Source organism: Pseudophryne corroboree, chromosome 4 (assembly GCF_028390025.1).
Source record: "Pseudophryne corroboree isolate aPseCor3 chromosome 4, aPseCor3.hap2, whole genome shotgun sequence".
Taxonomy (NCBI): domain Eukaryota; kingdom Metazoa; phylum Chordata; class Amphibia; order Anura; family Myobatrachidae; genus Pseudophryne; species Pseudophryne corroboree.
Window position 1 is genome coordinate 779,090,174 of NC_086447.1, and position 22,443 is coordinate 779,112,616.

The following is a 22,443-nucleotide window of genomic DNA, read 5'->3' on the forward strand; positions in this document are numbered from 1 at the left end:
GGAGGAACACTGTATCCAGAAACATTCCCAGGAACAGGAGCTGCTAAGTAGGCTCCAGGTGGGACTTCTGTAACTTAACCCATGGTGTGACAAAAGCTAAATAGTGTTGTCTATATGAAGCAATAAAAGGCCCCTGGATCTCGCTTTTATCAAGAGATCGTCCAGGTAAGGGACAATATTGACCCCCTGGATACGGAGATGGAACATCATCTCCGCCATCACCTTCGTGAAAACCCTCTGAGCTGTGGACAGGCCGAAGGGTAGCGCCTGGAACTGGTAGTGATCGTTCAGCAGGGCAAACCGCAGGTTAGCCTGGTGAGGCGTCCAAATCGGGATATGGAGATAGGAGTCCTTTATATCCAGGGAGACCTAGAACTCCCATTCTTCCAGACCCGCAATCACTGCTTGCAAGGATTCCATCTTGAATTTGAAAACCTTTAGCTAAGGTTCAAGGATATTAGATTCAGAATGGGCCTTACCGAACTGTCCGGTTTCGGTACCACGAACAGGTTGGAGTAGTAATCCTTTCCCTGTTGTTGTAGTGGCACTGGACCTATTGCAGCGTAACTCGTGTATCCTCCAAAACTGGTAAGTACGATATAAAAAATCGTTGGGGAGGAGCATTGTCGAACTCCATGAGGTCCTTTACCCAGGTATCCTGGCAGGAGCATTCCCAGATGCGGCTGAAGTGACGCAGTTGAGCTCCCACCCCGAGATCCCCTCAGGGTGGGTGGGCACCTTCATGCTGAGCAAATGCAGAAAATTACCAGGTCAGCGCTTAATGCCAATGATGTACACACAAGTATATAAAACAATTTATTAGACATAACTAAAATACATATAACAATTAAAAATGATAAGACCACAGCATAACAATCATATAAAACTGAGGTAACTATTACCTCTGAAATAAACAATAGTATATGCTAATTGTAAACAGTAGAAGGCTGTTTATTTCAGAGGTAATAGATACCTCAGTTTTATATGATTGTTATGCTGTGGTCTTATCATTTTTAATTGTTATATGTATTTTAGTTTTGTCTAATAAATTGTTTTATATACTTTTGTGTACATCATTGGCATTAAGCGCTGACCTGGTAATTTTCTGCATTTGTTTTGTTGTTGAAGGAGGCTGGCTACCTCCTCACCAGGTGGCAGCTAATCCCAGGGTGTAAACATACACAGTTCTGCTCAGCGCCATAAAAACCTTTTTTTCTTTTACCTTCATGCTGAGGCCTTAGTGGAAGCTGAACTGGTGCTCTGTTCCTGAGAACCTGCGGCTGATGGTTTTCGTGTCTTACCTCTGGTGCCTATCTTTGCATTGGAGGCAACTCTGGCCCTAGACATAATTTGGAAGTCCGAAAGAACTGGGTAGATGGCCCCGGGTAGCCGTCGGGGCCCCAGAGGGGAGAAACGTGGATTTCCCCACAGTAACCTTAGAATCCATGTATCCAACTCAACCCCGAATAGCCACTCCCCTGAGAGGGGAATAAACTCCACACTGCGCTTGGAATCTGCGTCCGCTATCCACTGACGCAGCCACATGGCTCTGCGCACAGACACTGCCATGGCAGTAGTCCTAGCACTAAGAGTGCATATTTCCTTGAGAGAATCGCACAGGACGCACGCAGTGTCTTGTATGTGTCTTATGAGGGTCACCGTAGCAAACAGGGGCATATCCCCCCCCAAGAACCTCTTGAATTTGAGTCGCCCATATATGAATGGCATGTGTCATCCAGCAACCCCGCAAGCACAGGTCTTTGTGATACGCCAGCCGCTATGTAAACAGACTTTAGTGTATTCTCTATTTTTCTATCCCCAGGGTCCTTTAATGTAAAGGAGCACGGAGCTGGCAGTACCACCTTTTTAGTAAGGTGAAAACTGATACGTCCACGGCTGGGGGTTCTTCTCATTTTTTCTACCTCCTGGGGCAAATGGGTAAGTGTGCAAAAACCTTTTTGTCACCTGATATTTTTTTATCAGGGATTTTTCCAGGCTTGCTTAAACATGTCATCTAGTTCCGGAGAACCGGTGAAAGTAACACTGAGTTTTTTCTGTGCTAAGAAAAATGACTGCGGTGCTGCAGCATCATCTAAAGGGATTTTTAACACATCCCTGATAGCCAGTATGAGGGGCTCAATACCCTGTGCAGAAGTTGAATCCTCTGTAGTAGCATCTAATTCCTCCCCATCCTCCTGTACTTCTTCCTCAGAATCTGAGAGTAAATCAGGCAGCCCACGTTTATGTGGCCCTGAACTAGGGAGGGGGGGGGGGGGGGGGGTGTTGTTGTTTATCATCTGCCTTTGCAGCTAGGTCTGCAACAGCCTGCTGCAGCTGTTGTGTCTTCCGATTATTAGCAGTGAGCTGGGATGACATATCTGCCATCGTAGTATTTATGGCACCGAGCCAGGATGGCTCCTGACCTCCCCCCCAGCCTCCTCACTAACCTGGGAAGACTGACTGCATTGATCACATGATAGGGAACGAGCCATAGAGGGAGAGAATCTGGTGTGACATAAACTGCATAATTGGTGTTTGACCATGTTTACAGTAGACAACACTCACACACAGACAAGTATTACAATAGCAAGCCTGCCTTACTGTATGTGAGGAGGAGACATAGAATGAGAGAGGAACAGCACACCCAAGCTTGTCAGGCTCAAGGAAACTGCAAGCTGTATATATATCACGGTGAAACACCGGAGTTCTTGTCCTTTTCAGGACACTAATCGTGTACAATAGCGGCTCTCCCCCTTATTTACACCCCTGTACCTGTTTCCCGAGTATCCTTGAGTGTCTGGAGGAGCTGTGTGTCCATGCTGCTGCAGCTGTAAGCTGAGGAAGGCGCCGAAACACAGCTGGTCCCGCTCTGAGGAAGCTCAGTCCCCTGTAATGGCGTCGGAGCTATATAGTTATTTATACTGGCAATGTCTCCTATTTAGTGTAATACATCACATAAATGCTAGTTTTCATCACCGCTGCCAGTGTACACAGGGGGAGTTATAGCCGCTCCCCCAGGGAGAGTTCCGTAGGCCACCCCTGCGATTGCACCGCACCAAGAACTGGGGGACCACCCTAGCGGGGCCCCCGGTTTGCACTCACCACTCTTCTCAACTTAAGGCTATGTTAGGGGTGTGCGGCGTGCTGCGATTGCGTTCGGCAAGGCGCAATGCCCTGCAGTACCAACAACCTCTCAGGACGGCTGTCCTGCAGTGGAGAAGCAGGTCTGACGCCTTAAGAGACCAGTAACCGTCCCCCCTCCCCCCCCCCCCCCAACTCCCACGGTGCAGGTATACTGTTGCCCAAACAGTATACGGAAAATAACAAAGTTTCAAATAAACTGAAGAAAAAAACCTCTGGAGCTTCAGAGTGTGCATCCTCTCCTGAGGGCACATTTTTCTAAACTGGCTGTAGGAGGGGGCATAGAGGGGAGGAGCCAGCACACCCAGTTGAAGAAATTCAAAGTGCACCGGCTTTTTTGGACCCCATCTATACCCCATCGTATTAAGTGAACCCCAGTATCTCTTAAGGATGTTAGAGAAACAGTTAATAAAAAAACTGCCATCTGTCTATCAACAGGTTTGGTAGCTGGCCTGCCTTTGGACTTACCACCTCTGGCTCCTAGAAGGGGGATGAAAATCTCTGCATGCAATGAGTACAAAAGGACCTGGGATTAGGTGCCATAGAGGACAGGAAGGTAGATTTGGAAGCAGCCATGACCACAATGATTTTATCCAACTCAGGTCCGCACGTCAAGTATGGAGCCCAATTTCTCACCTGGCTGCCACAAAGAGGCCAAAACATTAGCAGACAGGTCACTTGAGTCAACAGCTGCCTCCCCTAGATAAGAAGCCACTTCCCTGATACTGTTGGATACTGATAACAATTCAGAGAGATGCACACCTGACCTCATTAGGGAATACACTCATCTCTTCATAATCCAAGTGGAGGTGAGGGCTGGCAATAGCACTGCTTTGGTAGTAGAAAAAATGGATTTAAGGAAAATCTATTTTTCTGTCCTTCCCATCTTTAAGAGCTTTGGAAGAAGAAGCATGGTGGCATTAGCTAGCATGCAATAGGGGGAACCAGCGGGGAGGCGTCTACCATGTTGCCTGGTTAGAGGAAGCTAGGGGATAGAGAGTAAGGATATTTTTGGAGGCAAGTCCAAGTTTCTGCAATGAGGTCCTATAGTTGAGCGGAATAATGAAAGGTAACCGTCTCCTTCTGGCGTTTCAGGTAAAAGGCCTCATGAGAAGCATCCTCTGAGTCCTTAATAAGCAACATGGACTTAACTGTGGCAATTAAAGGCTGATTGTCTCAACGTAAGGAGGACCTCCTTTTTGTCTGTCACTCCCCAACTGGAACCAGTGTAGCCGCCCTCAGTGCAGGGCTTATCCCAGTCCATACGGGGCCTTGTGCAGGTCTCTAACTATTTTCAACAGATGTTGGACCCGGCTTTCCTCCAGAGGCCATCCAAATGTCCTATGACAACCCCTCTGCAGTCAGGATATGATTCAGACTCCATAGTCTCCTCTCCAGTTGAGAAAGACTTTCCACAAGATTCTGTGGTACGGGGATTGCATGATGATTCCAGTCATTGCGCCAAAAGAACATTGCTCTACTGCATAGATTTAGCTCTTCTGTCCAGGGGGTTTATTTATGAAGAGTTGGGTTGTAAAACCTGACCCTTCAGAGCATGTTTATGTCCGAATTTTAAAATGGCAATGCTTTTTACTAGCAAGACACAGCCAGTAAAAACATCCATTTTAACATTTGGGCATAAACACGTTCAGGTTTTACAATCTGACTCTTCGCAAATAAACTGCCAGATATCTATTTCTCTGGCAGTCCATCTCATGTATATTACACACCAATGGTTGAGACTCAGAGCTGTACACTATTTTCATTGCCACTATGTTAATATCTCTAAATAGTGTAACGCTACTCATGTCAATTACGCTGATAGCATCTACATGCTGCTTATTAAGACAGTTTGTACTTTTTATTTTAATTTATCTTGCATTTTGATACCATGTTCGAAAAGTTAATATTACCTTCTGTAAGCCTAGATACCTTGTTACATGTACAGCACATTATTTTGTTTGGTATACTGTAAAAGGAATAGTTATCAATAAGATTGGTGACGTAGAAAAACCCAATACACAGCTCTTTATCAGTATTGCTTACGCTGTACCGGTCATGTTTCCTGTGGACACATGGGTGATATCAGGAATACCAGAGTAAAGCACTTATACAGTGAACGGAATATCCATATAACTACATTATTATATACAATGCCACATATATACATTCAGTATTACAATAATCAAAAAAGCAGATATTACTAACCCGATAGCGGTGCTCTCTGTGAACACTTCCCAAAAAGCACTCCATGCACAGAACGCATGTGGGGTCAACAGCGCAGTCTCTGAAAAATAAGAACAATGGAGGAAAATTATACATCCATGGAACATTAATACATTGTTGAGGATGAATGCTTCACGCTTCCAATGGAAGGGACAAACATCATCTGACCGCCAAGGCCAATCCAAACTGCAGCAAGCCTTCCTGACTTTAAATCCCATCCCTTTACTCCCCCCCCCCCCCCCCCCCCCTCCGTATCCAGGTCCTAAACTTCTCTGGTGGTGTGGTGTAACCCTAACCCCTCCTCCCCGCAGCCTAAACCTAACCCCAACCCCAGGTTAGACCTTAAGGAGCCTGAAGATACTTATGTTCGGGATGCCGGCCGTCTGGATTCCGACGCCGGCATTTTGATCCATGTTAGGATCCTGGCGGCGGTTTTCCATCCCGAATGCAGGAATTCTGACCGCATCCAAGTTGAAAGGCTTTTCAGTCTATTTGATAAGAAGATTCCAATATGACTACATTTTATTTCTTTGCATATACCCTGACTTAAATATGTACAGCTGTTCCCTTCCTTGCTGCACTTTGGCCGATTCACATATTTTATATGCAATAAAAGCACAAATAACAATATATAGGAGCCATAGAAACTACGGTAAGAGCTAAAGTAAGACTCATTTTATAGCTTCTAAAATGTGGTTTATAGTTTCTCTTATGTTCTTCTTGCCATAAGTGTTTCATGCATAGCGCTATCAACCAATTAGCAGCTCTAGTCTTACACACAGGATTATTTTCCTTGTAACAGCAGAATGAATGGGAGCATAGCTGGGAAGTAAGGGATGACGCGATCTAGTACTGATAACTGGATCTCTAGAGCAGAGCTGGCCAAACCAGTCCTCGAGATCTACCAACAGTTCACATTTTCCAGACCACCTAGCTGGTGCGGTTCCGGTATGAATGGTCGACAATGTTATGGTCGACAGTCATTAGGTCGACCACCATTGGTCGACATTGACATGGTCGACATGGACACATGGTCGACACATGAAACGGTCGACACACGAACCGGTCGAGACACAAAACGGTCGCCGTGAGTTTTTTTACTTTTTTTTGTGTCGTTTTTTTCGTAAAGTGACTGGGAACCCCAAATAGTGCACTGCGTCCCCTCGCATGGCTTGCTTCGCTCGCCATGCTTCGGGCATGGTGCCTTCGCTTCGCTCGGCACAGATTACCGTTCCAATCGTAGTCCACGTGGATCGTAAAGTATGGAAAAGTTCCCGAAAAGAAAAATACGTTAAAAAACTCATGTCGACCTTTTCATGTGTCGACCTTTCATGTGTCGACCATTTTCATGTGCCGACCATGTGTCCATGTCGACCATGTCAATGTCGACCAATAGTGGTCGACCTAATGACTGTCGACCATAACATGGTCGACCATGTGAACGGATACCGCTGGTGCACAGGTGCAGTCATTACTAATTAGGATGTGCTGCATTCATTCCTAACTGACAATTCTACAGATCTCCAGGAGGCCTGGAAAACATGTACTGTTGGTAGATCTCGAGGACCGGTTTGGCCAGCCCTGCTCTAGAGGATCTATTTTTAGAGGATGCTGCTCTCACGTATTGATCAGGGCTATATAAGGTGAGACACAAATTACTCAATGTGACGGGAAGTGGTAGGGAACAGGTTCTTTGTCATTTCACAGCAAAACTGTAAATGAGGTCACGCTCGCAGCCAGCTCAGAGTCTATTTCCTGTTTGTGAACAGTCTGTTTATTCTCAGACTATTTTACAGTCAAAGCAAATAGCTGAGTCAAAGAATAGTTAAAAGGGTAAAAACTGAAATGAAGTGTTACCCACTAGGTTCTTATCAAAATGATAGCTTGTGCGCATTAAAGTGGCTGAATTCCTGAGTTTCCATCATGTAGGACCCCTGCAAAACTGCACCAATCAGCAAAGCGTGTGCCAGATCCCAGGATATCCCAGAACCCAGCTGTTATAGGAAAACAGACACAAAGGAATTTGCTTTCAACACAAAGTAGTTTTCACTGAGGAAGCATTGTAATGAGCTGCGGACCTCTGAAGTCACCAAATTCCGAGCCTCAGATGTGCTGGAGTGGCAGAGCACCCAAGTACCGTGATTCACCACTGTCTAAGGCTGAGCACACACCAGATAAAATTGTCGGTAGACATGCCATTACACTGACAGAGCAGCCAATTCAGGTAAATATGCACACTTACGCTATACGCTCAATGTGTCGGTACTGTCATCCAGCTGGGCGGGCATTTGAATTTGCCCACCCAGCTGTGACATTGGCCACAAACAGCTAAACCCAACCAAAGTGCTGGGCATGACGCAAAAAGTGCTGTTAGGGTGCCCAAATTGGTCACTTTTTGCACATTTCTTCTCGCCAGCATGGGGTGCTGCAAGAAGAAATGTCAGCGCCAGAAGCATGCACACCCGTACAACAGACAACAGAATGGCTGCCGGTGGGCACCCCCTAGTGGCGGGCACCCATTAAACAATTGAGTTCCCCCCTAATCCATTTAGGGCCGCAGCTGGCAGCCAGGCAGAGGATGCTGCCCAGCCAGAATCAGATTAGAGTGGTCTGCCAGCCTCCACTCACGTCACGCTCTTCAATACATAACACATCTGTGCCTCCTTTACAGTGCACTGTTTTGGCTGCTAGTATTGCTCATTGGTGGACAATGCTGGCCATCCACCAATCACAGCGTTGTGCTCATATTTAAGCATTGATTGATTGATTGATTGATTGATGAATGAATGGAGCTATCTACCAATAAGAGGAAACTGCAAACATGCTGTGAGAGAGATGGAGCAGGAGGAGACTGCACCAGGAAAAGAGGTAATGGGCCCTACATACACCGCGATGTGCCGCCAAGATGCCCGACGGCCGGTACGGACGACCTGGCGGCGCGGGGTGGGGTGGGGGCAGTGAAGTTTCATCACTCCCCCGTCACCCGGCCCCATAGCCCTGCATGCTAATATGGACGAGATTGTCCATATTGGCATGCATGTATAAGCGACCCGGCACCAACGATGAATGAGCGCGGGGCCGCGCATCGTTCATCGTTGGTGCCTACACACTGAATGAGTACGTTCATATCGTTCAGTTAGATCTTTAAGTGTGCAGGGCCCATAAGTGTACTGGGCCATTCCCAAAGATCTGAGATCTCATTGTAAATTGATCCTTTATGGAGGATGGGGAGGTAAGGCAGTTATGGGACATGGCTGTACTTGTAGGAGGATAGGGCGGCACTAGTCAATATTATAACAGACACCGAAGTGTACACCATATATTATTCAATGCCAAGTACATTGCTTTTCTCTACAGAGTATAGTGCATCTCCTAATGTTATTCACATTTCCAATCCACGTTTAAATATACCATGAGTTATTAGAATAGTATTTTTATTTAAAAAATTATATCTATATGAATATATCTCAGCCAGTAGGTAATATTTCAGCTTAAATAAGCTATATTTCCCATGTCTTCCAACTAATGTCCATAATTAATGTTTTGTGGTACGCAGATATACAAGGCACATGTACATAAAAATAAAGTAAACAAGGCTTATCTAATATTGGTACAAGAACTACTAGTCACGGAGAAAATAACCACCAAACAATTTAAATGCTAAAATCAGGGAAGCAACATCACCAGATAATAACTGGATGTGTTTCTTTCCTCCGAGAAAGTCCTAATTGGATAAAACGCGTTGCGTCTATACCCGCGATATTGCTTCCCTGATTTGGGACTTTGGACTTAATTTTTAACGGTCGTTTTCTCTGTGGCCAGGAGTTCTTCTACCAATATAAGACCAGCTTTATTTAATCTATTTTTATGTATAAGCATTTTACTACTTGTTCTAAAAAAAACAAAAAAAACTTTGAGTTATAAAAACCTACACTATAGTATATTGCCATTTCTGAGGTGCATTGGAAACTTAGGGTCATCAGATTTTAAGGAGCCTGTTGCCTTAAAACTTAAACGCCCAAGGAAAGCAGTGTTGGCAGAACACCTAAATACACATGAAAGTCTTTGGAGTACAAGAAATAAAATATAAACAGCATGGAATATTGATAAGCACAGAAACACCTTGTGGTACGAACAAATATTTTTAAAAAACTACTCAAGATTATGTGTGATATGTAATAGGGTCAGAGATTGCTGGAAGTGCAGGATGCCGGCTGATCTCCAATGTGTTTTTAAAAAGGGCAATCACTTACAAGACATGATTTTGCCATGTAGGTGATTGCCCCTTTATAAAAAAAAAAAACATCTCGGATCCTAATACATCTCGCCCATAATTATTATTATTTAGTTATATTTGATGCACTATGTCTCCAGTGGGATTTCTCATTCACTTTTCGTCTAATCCCAAATGATGATTCAGTGTCAACATTCATACAATGTCGACATTCTGGTGTCAACATTCTGACTGTTGACAGAGTGACTGTATACCAAAATGAAGATAGATTAGGCTAGTTCAGTTTTGTACAGATGTGTCCTCTTGCTGCAGTCACGCTAAACAGCCCTTGAAGTCGCACCATGTCGTGGCGGGACTTTGTAGCGCTGTCTTTTTTTGTGTTTTTTTTTCCCTGCGGAAATGTGGAGATGCTAAGTATTGTAATAGGACGCACAAGCAGCTTCTGCGGACTAAAATTGCAGCATGCTTATATTGTGTGTGTAATTGTGACTCTGCATCCGAAATGCCACATTACATGAAAACAGTTGCAGTAACACACACAGAATAGAGGCATGCTGCATGTCATTTTAATCAGCAGAAGCTGCCCGTGCATCCTACCACATTACGTCGAAGTCAAGCAGCACTCACACGTTATGTGTAACGCGACTTGTAGCGCACGGAGCAAAGATGTAAGAGAACATATCGGTACGCATACCTTATATAAGAATAGGAACTTCTCCTGTACAGACAAGTTTAAGACATGTCTGAAGCTCTTTGGGGTTTGCGCTTGTGGCAGGGGGCATGCCAACAGCGGTGGGGCACAGTGCGAACAACGCAGGCGTGTCCGGACCGTTGCGGTGGTGGGCCGCGGCAGATGCGCGACGTCACACAAAGCCGCTACGACCCATGACTTGGCAGGTAGACGCCTGCCAGCGCAGTTAGGCTGCGCAAGCAGGGAGCTACTCAGCGGGTGCAAAAGCACCCGTGCGTGGGAGGGGGCGCGGTGGTAGGGCCTGACTAGCCCTGTGCTGGGTTTCCCCCGCATGTGTGAGTAACTGACTGCAGTTGTGCTAAATTTAGAACATCTACGATCAGATCCAAATGACCCCCATAGTATCTGTTCAGAGAGTTGCTTCCAGAATCTTACTTTCTGTAAAGCATTATTGTCCGAATTATTTTATATGGAGGGGCGGACTCTTTGGTCATACACGGCAGCGAGCCTAATAGAATACAAAGAGTAGCTGGTCTGAAACGTAACTACATAGCGTACATGATACCATACATAAATTTCAGTGTTTCAATTTTCTTTCTACTATGGAACCTTGGGCATTTGTAGTGTAGTAAACAATTAATAAGAGAGTGCATTTAGCTTCAGTTACTGAATATACAAATGGCCAGCATCCATTTACAGTCCAAAAATAAGAATTTACTTACCGATAATTCTATTTCTCGGAGTCCGTAGTGGATGCTGGGGTTCCTGAAAGGACCATGGGGAATAGCGGCTCCGCAGGAGACAGGGCACAAAAAGTAAAGCTTTCCGATCAGGTGGTGTGCACTGGCTCCTCCCCCCATGACCCTCCTCCAAGCCTCAGTTAGGTACTGTGCCCGGACGAGCGTACACAATAAGGGAGGAATTTTGAATCCCGGGTAAGACTCATACCAGCCACACCAATCACACCGTACAACTTGTGATCTAAACCCAGTTAACAGTATGATAACAGAGGAGCCTCTGAAAGATGGCTCCCTACAACAATAACCCGAATTAGTTAACAATAACTATGTACAATTATTGCAGATAATCCGCACTTGGGATGGGCGCCCAGCATCCACTACGGACTCCGAGAAATAGAATTATCGGTAAGTAAATTCTTATTTTCTCTATCGTCCTAGTGGATGCTGGGGTTCCTGAAAGGACCATGGGGATTATACCAAAGCTCCCAAACGGGCGGGAGAGTGCGGATGACTCTGCAGCACCGAATGAGAGAACTCCAGGTCCTCCTTAGCCAGAGTATCAAATTTGTAAAATTTTACAAACGTGTTCTCCCCTGACCACGTAGCTGCTCGGCAAAGTTGTAATGCCGAGACCCCTCGGGCAGCCGCCCAAGATGAGCCCACCTTCCTTGTGGAGTGGGCCTTTACAGATTTAGGCTGTGGCAGGCCTGCCACAGAATGTGCAAGTTGGATTGTGCTACAGATCCAACGAGCAATCGTCTGCTTAGACGCAGGAGCACCCATCTTGTTGGGTGCATACAATATAAACAACGAGTCAGATTTTCTGACTCCAGCTGTCCTTGCAATATATATTTTCAATGCTCTGACAACGTCCAGTAACTTGGAGTCCTCCAAGTCACTTGTAGCCGCAGGCACTACAATAGGCTGGTTCAGATGAAATGCTGACACCACCTTAGGGAGAAAATGCGGACGAGTCCGCAGTTCCGCCCTGTCCGAATGGAAAATCAGATATGGGCTTTTGTAAGATAAAGCTGCCAGTTCTGACACTCTCCTGGCCGAAGCCAGGGCTAGTAGCATGGTCACTTTCCATGTGAGATATTTCAAATCCACATTTTTTAGTGGTTCAAACCAATGAGATTTTAGAAAGTCCAAAACCACATTGAGATCCCACGGTGCCACTGGAGGCACCACAGGAGGCTGTATATGCAGCACTCCCTTAACAAAAGTCTGGACTTCAGGGACTGAAGCCAATTCTTTCTGGAAGAAAATCGACAGGGCCGAAATTTGAACCTTAATAGATCCCAATTTGAGACCCATAGACCATCCTGATTGCAGGAAATGTAGGAATCGACCCAGTTGAAATTCCTCCGTCGGAGCACTCCGATCCTCGCACCACGCAACATATTTTCGCCAAATGCGGTGATAATGTTGCACGGTTACTTCCTTCCTTGCTTTAATCAAAGTAGGAATGACTTCTTCCGGCATGCCTTTTTCCTTTAGGATCCGGCGTTCAACCGCCATGCCGTCAAACGCAGCCGCGGTAAGTCTTGAAACAGACAGGGACCCTGCTGAAGCAAGTCCCTCCTTAGAGGTAGAGGCCACGGATCTTCCGTGATCATCTCTTGAAGTTCCGGGTACCAAGTCCTTCTTGGCCAACCCGGAACCACTAGTATCGTTCTTACGCCTCTTTGCCGTATAATTCTCAATACTTTTGGTATGAGAGGCAGAGGAGGAAACACATACACCGACTGGTACACCCAAGGCGTTACCAGCGCGTCCACAGCTATTGCCTGCGGATCTCTTGACCTGGCGCAATACCTGTCCAGTTTTTTGTTGAGGCGAGACGCCATCATGTCCACCATTGGTCTTTCCCAACGGGTTACCAGCATGTGGAAGACTTCTGGATGAAGTCCCCACTCTCCCGGGTGAAGGTCGTGTCTGCTGAGGAAGTCTGCTTCCCAGTTGTCCACTCCCGGGATGAACACTGCTGACAGTGCTATCACATGATTCTCTGCCCAGCGAAGAATCCTTGCAGCTTCTGCCATTGCACTCCTGCTTCTTGTGCCGCCCTGTCTGTTCACATGGGCGACTGCCGTGATGTTGTCCGACTGGATCAACACCGGTTTTCCCTGAAGCAGAGGTTCTGCCTGGCTTAGAGCATTGTAGATTGCTCTTAGTTCCAGAATGTTTATGTGAAGAGACGTTTCCAGGCTCGTCCACACTCCCTGGAAGTTTCTTCCTTGTGTGACTGCTCCCCAGCCTCTCAGGCTGGCGTCCGTGGTCACCAGGATTCAATCCTGTATGCCGAATCTGCGGCCCTCCAATAGATGAGCACTCTGCAACCACCACAGAAGAGATACCCTTGTCCTTGGAGACAGGGTTATCCGCTGGTGCATCTGAAGATGCGACCCTGACCATTTGTCCAACAGATCCCTCTGGAAAATTCTTGCGTGGAATCTGCCGAATGGAATTGCTTCGTAAGAAGCCACCATTTTTCCCAGGACTCTTGTGCATTGATGTACAGACACTTTTCCTGGTTTTAGGAGGTTCCTGACAAGCTCGGATAACTCCTTGGCTTTTTCCTCCGGGAGAAAAACCTTTTTCTGAACCGTGTCCAGAATCATCCCTAGGAACAGCAGACGAGTTGTTGGCATTAACTGGGATTTTGGAATATTCAGAATCCACCCGTGCTGTTTTAGCACTTCTTGAGACAGTGCTAATCCCATCTCTAGCTGTTCTCTGGACCTTGCCCTTATCAGGAGATCGTCCAAGTATGGGATAATTAATACGCCTTTTCTTCGAAGAAGAATCATCATCTCGGCCATTACCTTTGTAAAGACCCGAGGTGCCGTGGACAATCCAAACGGCAGCGTCTGAAACTGATAGTGACAGTTTTGTACGACGAACCTGAGGTACCCCTGGTGTGAGGGGTAAATTGGAACGTGGAGGTACGCATCCTTGATGTCCAAGGATACCATAAAGTCCCCTTCTTCCAGGTTCGCTATCACTGCTCTGAGTGACTCCATCTTGAACTTGAACTTCTTTATGTACAGGTTCAAGGACTTCAGATTTAGAATAGGTCTTACCGAGCCATCCGGCTTCGGTACCACAAATAGTGTGGAATAATACCCCTTTCCTTGTTGTAGAAGAGGTACCTTGACTATCACCTGCTGAGAGTACAGCTTGTGAATGGCTTCCAAGACCGTCTCCCTTTCGGAGGGGGACGTTGGTAAAGCAGACTTCAGGAAACGGCGAGGTGGATCTGTCTCTAGTTCCAACCTGTATCCCTGAGATATTATCTGCAGGATCCAGGGATCTACCTGCGAGTGAGCCCACTGCGCGCTGAAATTCTTGAGACGACCGCCCACCGCCCCCGAGTCCGCTTGAGAAGCCCCAGCGTCATGCTGAGGCTTTTGTAGAAGCGGGGGAGGGCTTCTGTTCCTGGGAAGGAGCTGCCTGTTGCTGTCTCTTCCCCCTTCCTCTGCCTCGTGGCAGATATGAATATCCCTTTGCTCTCTTGTTTTTAAAGGAACGAAAGGGCTGCGGTTGAAAAGTCGGTGTCTTTTTCTGTTGGGGAGTAACTTGAGGTAAAAAGGTGGATTTCCCGGCTGTAGCCGTGGCCACCAAATCTGATAGACCGACTCCAAATAACTCCTCCCCTTTATACGGCAAAACTTCCATATGCCGTTTTGAGTCCGCATCGCCTGACCACTGTCGCGTCCATAAACTTCTTCTGGCCGAAATGGACATAGCACTTACCCGTGATGCCAGTGTGCAGATATCCCTCTGTGCATCACGCATATAAAGAAATGCATCCTTTATTTGCTCTAAAGACAGTAAAACATTGTCCCTATCCAGGGTATCAATATTTTCAATCAGGGACTCTGACCAAGCTACTCCAGCACTGCACATCCAGGCTGTCGCTATAGCTGGTCGTAGTATAACACCTGTATGTGTGTATATACTTTTTTGGATATTTTCCATCCTCCTATCTGCTGGATCTTTAAGTGCGGCCGTCTCAGGAGAGGGTAACGCCACTTGTTTAGATAAGCGTGTGAGCGCCTTGTCCACCCTAGGAGGTGTTTCCCAGCGCGCCCTAACCTCTGGCGGGAAAGGGTATAAAGCCAATAACTTCTTTGAAATTAGCATCTTTTTATCGGGGGCAACCCACGCTTCATCACACACCTCATTTAGTTCTTCTGATTCAGGAAAAACTATAAGTAGTTTTTTCACACCCCACATAATACCCTGTTTAGTGGTACCTGTAGTATCAGCTAAATGTAACGCCTCCTTCATTGCCAAAATCATATAACGTGTGGCCCTACTGGAAAATACGGTTGATTCGTCACCGTCGCCACTGGAATCAGTGCCTGTGTCTGGGTCTGTGTCGACCGACTGAGGCAAAGGGCGTTTTACAGCCCCTGACGGTGTTTGAGGCGCCTGGACAGGCACTAATTGATTGTCCGGCCGTCTCATGTCGTCAAACGACTGCTTTAGCGTGTTGACACTATCCCGTAATTCCAAAAATAAAGGCATCCATTCTGGTGTCGACCCCCTAGGAGGTGACATCCCCATATTTGGCAATTGCTCCGCCTCCACACCAATATCGTCCTCATACATGTCGACACACACGTACCGACACACAGCAGACACACAGGGAATGCTCTTAACGAAGACAGGACCCCACTAGCCCTTTGGGGAGACAGAGGGAGAGTCTGCCAGCACACACCAAAGCGCTATATATGACAGGGATAGCCTTATAATAAGTGCTCCCTGTATAGCTGCTTTTATAATATAATTTTTGCCACTATTTTGCCCCCCCTCTCTTGTTTTACCCTGTTTCTGTAGTGCAGTGCAGGGGAGAGACCTGGGAGCCGTCCTGACCAGCGGAGCTGTGTAAGGAAAATGGCGCAGTGTGCTGAGGAGATAGGCCCCGCCCCTTTTTCGGCGGGCTCGTCTCCCGCTCTTTAGTGGATTCTGGCAGGGGTTAAATATCTCCATATAGCCCCCGGAGGCTATATGTGAGGTATTTTTTAGCCAAATAGGTTTTCATTTGCCTCCCAGGGCGCTCCCCTCCCAGCGCCCTGCACCCTCAGTGACTGCCGTGTGAAGTGTGCTGAGAGGAAAATGGCGCACAGCTGCAGTGCTGTGCGCTACCTTTAGAAGACTGAGGAGTCTTCTGCCGCCGATTCTGGACCTCTTCTTGTTTCAGCATCTGCAAGGGGGCCGGCGGCGAGGCTCCGGTGACCATCCAGGCTGTACCTGTGATCGTCCCTCTGGAGCTGATGTCCAGTAGCCAAGAAGCCAATCCATCCTGCACGCAGGTGAGTTCACTTCTTCTCCCCTAAGTCCCTCGTTGCAGTGATCCTGTTGCCAGCAGGACTCACTGTAAAATAAAAAACCTAAGCTAAACTTTTCTAAGCAGCTCTTTAGGAGAGCCACCTAGATTGCACCCTTCTCGGCCGGGCACAAAAATCTAACTGAGGCTTGGAGGAGGGTCATGGGGGGAGGAGCCAGTGCACACCACCTGATCGGAAAGCTTTACTTTTTGTGCCCTGTCTCCTGCGGAGCCGCTATTCCCCATGGTCCTTTCAGGAACCCCAGCATCCACTAGGACGATAGAGAAATATCCATTCTACAAAGATTAATGTACCATCTATGCAGTATCATGTCCACCACATACAGTTATTTGCCCATAACAGATTAATGCACCATGCCAGTGTAACAGCTCTATGCCCACTATGCTTAGTCCACAACTAGCACTCAAACAACAACTAACACATCCATATATTGTCATATCCAGCATAAAGGCTTAACAACTGTGTCTTGCAATCCCATGTCTAGCTTATTCTCACCATAATATCCTGAAGACAAATACATGCAATCCTCAAATTACATCATATACAAACTCATGTAATGTAAATATAAACTTATTCCATATTACAGCCTTTTGCACACCACATACAGTCCTATGCCAGCATAAACATCTCTCATGGCCACCTGCTATAACCCCATATAGTGTTCACTCTAGAATCCGGGCAGGGCAGGGTGCCGGATCTAGAGGGGCGAAAAGGGGCTGCTGCCATGCAAAATAGGTGGCGGGGTCATTGCGGATACTAAAAGGGGGCGTGGCTAACCGGCCGGCGGCATCACTATTGGGGGCGTGCCCAGCACCTACGGAGGTGCTGGGCTTCCCCCAAGCGCTCTCTCACCGTGAATGGATGCCGCGCGAAGCGGACGGCAGTTTTAGCAGGGCGCCGCAGAAAGGGCAGGGCGGGTTTTGCCCTTAAAATAATCGGGCAGGGCGCGGCGCCCTGCTAAAACTGCCTAGCGTGAACACTATTATACTTGCATAAGCCTCATGTCCACTCAACAGAGTTCCATTCCTACCACATACACCCAACTGACACATGTAAATCAAAGTCAGTATTAGTGCCTCATAAATACTACATAATGGGTACTGATTGGGTAGCAATGTATGTGAAAAGAAGCATAAATGCTACTTTAATACAAAATTTTGAAGACAAAACTGAGGAGCTTTGAAACACTATAGAAACCAGGGAGAATGACATTATTCGCACTGGGGTGATCTATAGACCACCAGGCCAGGGACAGGATTTAGATAGGAACCTATTGCTGGACATCACTACAATGGCTTTAAAGAGCAGAGGTCATAATCACTGGTGACTTTACAGAAATGGTAGGGTTATACATTGGTATAACAGCAGCAGTGTCAATTACAAATAGTAATCTAACACTATATAAGTGTCGCTAAAAAATCTGGTTAGGGAATGGAGACGGAGACAGAGTAGCCGGCAAGGGTATTTACATGGGTTCTAAAAAGGGTATTAACAAAGGTATTGCCAAAACATTAACTAACAACAATTATGTGTTATCATTACAGCATATAGAAAATAATGTACGTAACATAAGGGAAAATACTTATGTTGGGGCGGAGAGTTTAGACGGAAACATTGGGTTGATCAAAGAGAAGAGTAAGGTGGGCAGTATTAAGTATGATGGGGGTGGAGATGGAGCGAGGAGGACAGTCAGTAAGAGTAACTCTAGGGAGGCACTAGTAAACCATGATAGGATACCTTTAAAAAACAAACGGACAAGGGAACCACTAAACTAAAATGTATGCTTGCAAAGGGTGTAGTACTGCTGACCGGCGGTCAGGAGACCGCCGGTCAGCTTACCGACGCCGGGATCCCGGCGGGGAGGGGCGAGTGCAGCAAGCCCCTTGCGGGCTCGGTGGCGACCGTTCTATTCCCACTCTATGGGTGTCGTGGACACCCACGAGTGGAAATAGTCCCTGTTGGTCGGCATGCCGACCATCGGGACAATGAGCCGTCGGGCTGGTGGAGGAGGTCATGTGACTGTCGGTCAGCTGACTGGCGGTCACATGAATACTACCCCTTGCAAACGCAAGAAGCCTAGCAGGTAAAAATAAGAATTTACTTACCGATAATTCTATTTCTCATAGTCCGTAGTGGATGCTGGGAACTCCGTAAGGACCATGGGGAATAGCGGCTCCGCAGGAGACTGGGCACAAATAGAAAGCTTTAGTACTACCTGGTGTGCACTGGCTCCTCCCCCTATGACCCTCCTCCAAGCCTCAGTTAGGATACTGTGCCCGGACGAGCGTACACAATAAGGAAGGATTTTGAATCCCGGGTAAGACTCATACCAGCCACACCAATCACACCGTATAACTTGTGATCTGAACCCAGTTAACAGTATGATAAACAGAGGAGCCTCTAGAAAAGATGGCTCACTACAACAATAACCCGATTTAGTTAACAATAACTATGTACAAGTATTGCAGACAATCCGCACTTGGGATGGGCGCCCAGCATCCACTACGGACTATGAGAAATAGATCTATCGGTAAGTAAATTCTTATTTTCTCTGACGTCCTAGTGGATGCTGGGAACTCCGTAAGGACCATGGGGATTATACCAAAGCTCCCAAACGGGCGGGAGAGTGCGGATGACTCTGCAGCACCGAATGAGAGAACTCCAGGTCCTACTCAGCCAGGGTATCAAATTTGTAGAATTTAGCAAACGTGTTTGCCCCTGACCAAGTAGCTGCTCGGCAAAGTTGTAAAGCCGAGACCCCTCGGGCGGCCGCCCAAGATGAGCCCACTTTCCGTGTGGAATGGGCTTTTACAGATTTTGGCTGTGGCAGGCCTGCCACAGAATGTGCAAGCTGAATTGTACTACAAATCCAACGAGCAATAGTCTGCTTAGAAGCAGGAGCACCCAGCTTGTTGGGTGCATACAGAATAAACAGCGAGTCAGATTTTCTGACTCCAGCCGTCCTGGAAACGTATATTTTCAGGGCCCTGACTACGTCCAGCAACTTGGAGTCCTCCAAGTCCCTAGTAGCCACAGGTACCACAATAGGCTGGTTCAGGTGAAACGCTGAAATCACCTTAGGGAGAAATTGAGGACGAGTCCTCAATTCTGCCCTATCCGTATGAAAAATAAGGTAAGGGCTTTTATAGGATAAAGCCGCCAATTCTGACACGCGCCTGGCTGAAGCCAGGGCCAATAGCATTACCACTTTCCATGTGAGATATTTTAAGTCCACAGTGGTGAGTGGTTCAAACCAATGTGATTTTAGGAACCCCAAAACCACATTGAGATCCCAAGGTGCCACTGGAGGCACAAAAGGAGGCTGTATATGCAGCACCCCTTTGACAAACGTCTGAACTTCAGGAACTGAAGCCAGTTCTTTTTGGAAGAAGATCGACAGGGCCGAAATTTGAACCTTAATGGACCCTAATTTTAGGCCCATAGACCGTCCTGTTTGCAGGAAATGCAGGAAACGACCCAGTTGAAATTCCTCTGTAGGGGCCTTCCTGGCCTCGCACCACGCAACATATTTACGCCAAATACGGTGATAATGCTGCACGGTTACATCCTTCCTGGCTTTGATCAGGGTAGGGATGACTTCATCCGGAATGCCTTTTTCCTTCAGGATCCGGCGTTCAACCGCCATGCCGTCAAACGCAGCCGCGGTAAGTCTTGGAACAGACAGGGTCCCTGCTGGAGCAGGTCCCTTCGTAGAGGTAGAGGCCACGGGTCCTCCGTGAGCATCTCTTGAAGTTCCGGGTACCAAGTCCTTCTTGGCCAATCCGGAGCCACGAGTATAGTCCTTACTCCTCTCCTTCTTATGATTCTCAGTACCTTGGGTATGAGAGGCAGAGGATGGAACACATACACTGACTGGTACACCCACGGTGTTACCAGAGCGTCCACAGCTATTGCCTGAGGGTCCCGTGACCTGGCGCAATACCTGTCTAGTTGTTTGTTGAGGCGTGACGCCATCATGTCCACCTTTGGTTTTTCCCAACGGTTCACAATCATGTGGAAAACTTCTGGGTGAAGTCCCCACTCTCCCGGGTGGAGGTCGTGCCTGCTGAGGAAGTCTGCTTCCCAGTTGTCCACTCCCGGAATGAACACTGCTGACAGTGCTATCACATGATTTTCCGCCCAGCGAAGAATCCTTGCAACTTCTGTCATTGCCCTCCTGCTTCTTGTGCCGCCCTGTCTGTTTACGTGGGCGACTGCCGTGATGTTGTCCGACTGGATCAGCACCGGCTGACCTTGAAGCAGAGGTCTTGCTAGGCTTAGAGCATTGTAGATGGCCCTTAGCTCCAGGATATTTATGTGAAGTGATGTCTCCAGGCTTGACCACAAGCCCTGGAAATTTCTTCCGTGTGACTGCTCCCCAGCCTCTCAGGCTGGCATCCGTGGTCACCAGGACCCAGTCCTGAATGCCGAATCTGCGGCCCTCTAGAAGATGAGCACTCTGCAACCACCACAGAAGAGACACCCTTGTCTTTGGGGACAGGGTTATCCGCTGATGCATCTGAAGATGCGATCCGGACCATTTGTCCAGCAGATCCCACTGGAACGTTCTTGCGTGGAATCTGCCGAATGGAATCGCTTCGTAGGAAGCTACCATCTTTCCCAGGACTCTTGTGCATTGATGCACTGAGACTTGCCCTGGTTTCAGGAGGTTTCTGACTAGGTCGGATAACTCCCTGACTTTTTCTTCCGGAAGGAACACCTTTTTCTGGACTGTGTCCAGAATCATCCCTAGGAACAGAAGACGTGTTGTCGGAATCAGCTGCGATTTTGGGATATTTAGATTCCAGCCGTGCTGCCGTAGCACTACTTGAGATAGGGCTACTCCGACTACTAACTGTTCTCTGGATCTTGCTATTATCAGGAGATTGTCCAAGTAAGGGATAATTAAAACGCCTTTTCTTCGAAGAAGAATCATCATTTCGGCCATTACCTTGGTAAAGACCCGAGGTGCCGTGGACAATCCAAACGGCAGCGTCTGAAACTGATGGTGACAGTTTTCTACCACAAACCTGAGGTACCCTTGATGAGAAGGGTAAATGGGGACATGGAGGTAGGCATCTTTGATGTCCAGAGACACCATATAGTCCCCCTCTTCCAGGTTCGCGATCACTGCCCTGAGTGACTCCATCTTGAATTTGAACCTCTGTATGTAAGTGTTCAAAGACTTCAGATTTAAAATTGGTCTCACCGAGCCGTCCGGCTTCGGTACCACAAACAGCGTGGAATAAATAAGATTTTACTTACCGATAAATCTATTTCTCATAGTCCGTAGTGGATGCTGGGGACTCCGTCAGGACCATGGGGAATAGCGGCTCCGCAGGAGACAGGGCACAAAAGCAAGCTTTTAGGATCACATGGTGTGTACTGGCTCCTCCCCCTATGACCCTCCTCCAAGCCTCAGTTAGGTACTGTGCCCGGACGAGCGTACACAATAAGGAAGGATCTTGAATCCCGGGTAAGACTCATACCAGCCACACCAATCACACCGTACAACTTGTGATTTGAACCCAGTTAACAGTATGATAACAATGAAGTAGCCTCTAAAAAAGATGGCTCACAACAATAATAACCCGATTTTTTGTAACAATAACTATGTACAAGTAATGCAGACAATCCGCACTTGGGATGGGCGCCCAGCATCCACTACGGACTATGAGAAATAGATTTATCGGTAAGTAAAATCTTATTTTCTCTAACGTCCTAGTGGATGCTGGGGACTCCGTCAGGACCATGGGGATTATACCAAAGCTCCCAAACGGGCGGGAGAGTGCGGATGACTCTGCAGCACCGAATGAGAGAACTCCAGGTCCTCCTCAGCCAGGGTATCAAATTTGTAGAATTTTGCAAACGTGTTTGCCCCTGACCAAGTAGCTGCTCGGCAAAGTTGTAAAGCCGAGACCCCTCGGGCAGCCGCCCAAGATGAGCCCACCTTCCTTGTGGAATGGGCATTTACAGATTTTGGCTGTGGCAGGCCTGCCACAGAATGTGCAAGCTGAATTGTACTACAAATCCAACGAGCAATAGTCTGCT

General features: G+C 47.2%; 1 protein-coding gene across 4 annotated transcripts in view; it reads right to left on the reverse strand.

Annotated features, from left to right (window-relative positions):
- The window catches only part of UBR2 (ubiquitin protein ligase E3 component n-recognin 2), a 278,406-nt gene that overhangs the window by 211,990 nt on the left and 43,973 nt on the right, over nucleotides 1-22,443 (reverse strand). For all 4 annotated transcript variants that reach the window (XM_063918297.1, XM_063918298.1, XM_063918296.1 and 1 more), the window contains exon 3: nucleotides 5,350-5,428. In XM_063918297.1, coding sequence (XP_063774367.1) covers nucleotides 5,350-5,428 — 79 coding nt within the window. The remainder of the gene's footprint in view (nucleotides 1-5,349; nucleotides 5,429-22,443) is intronic.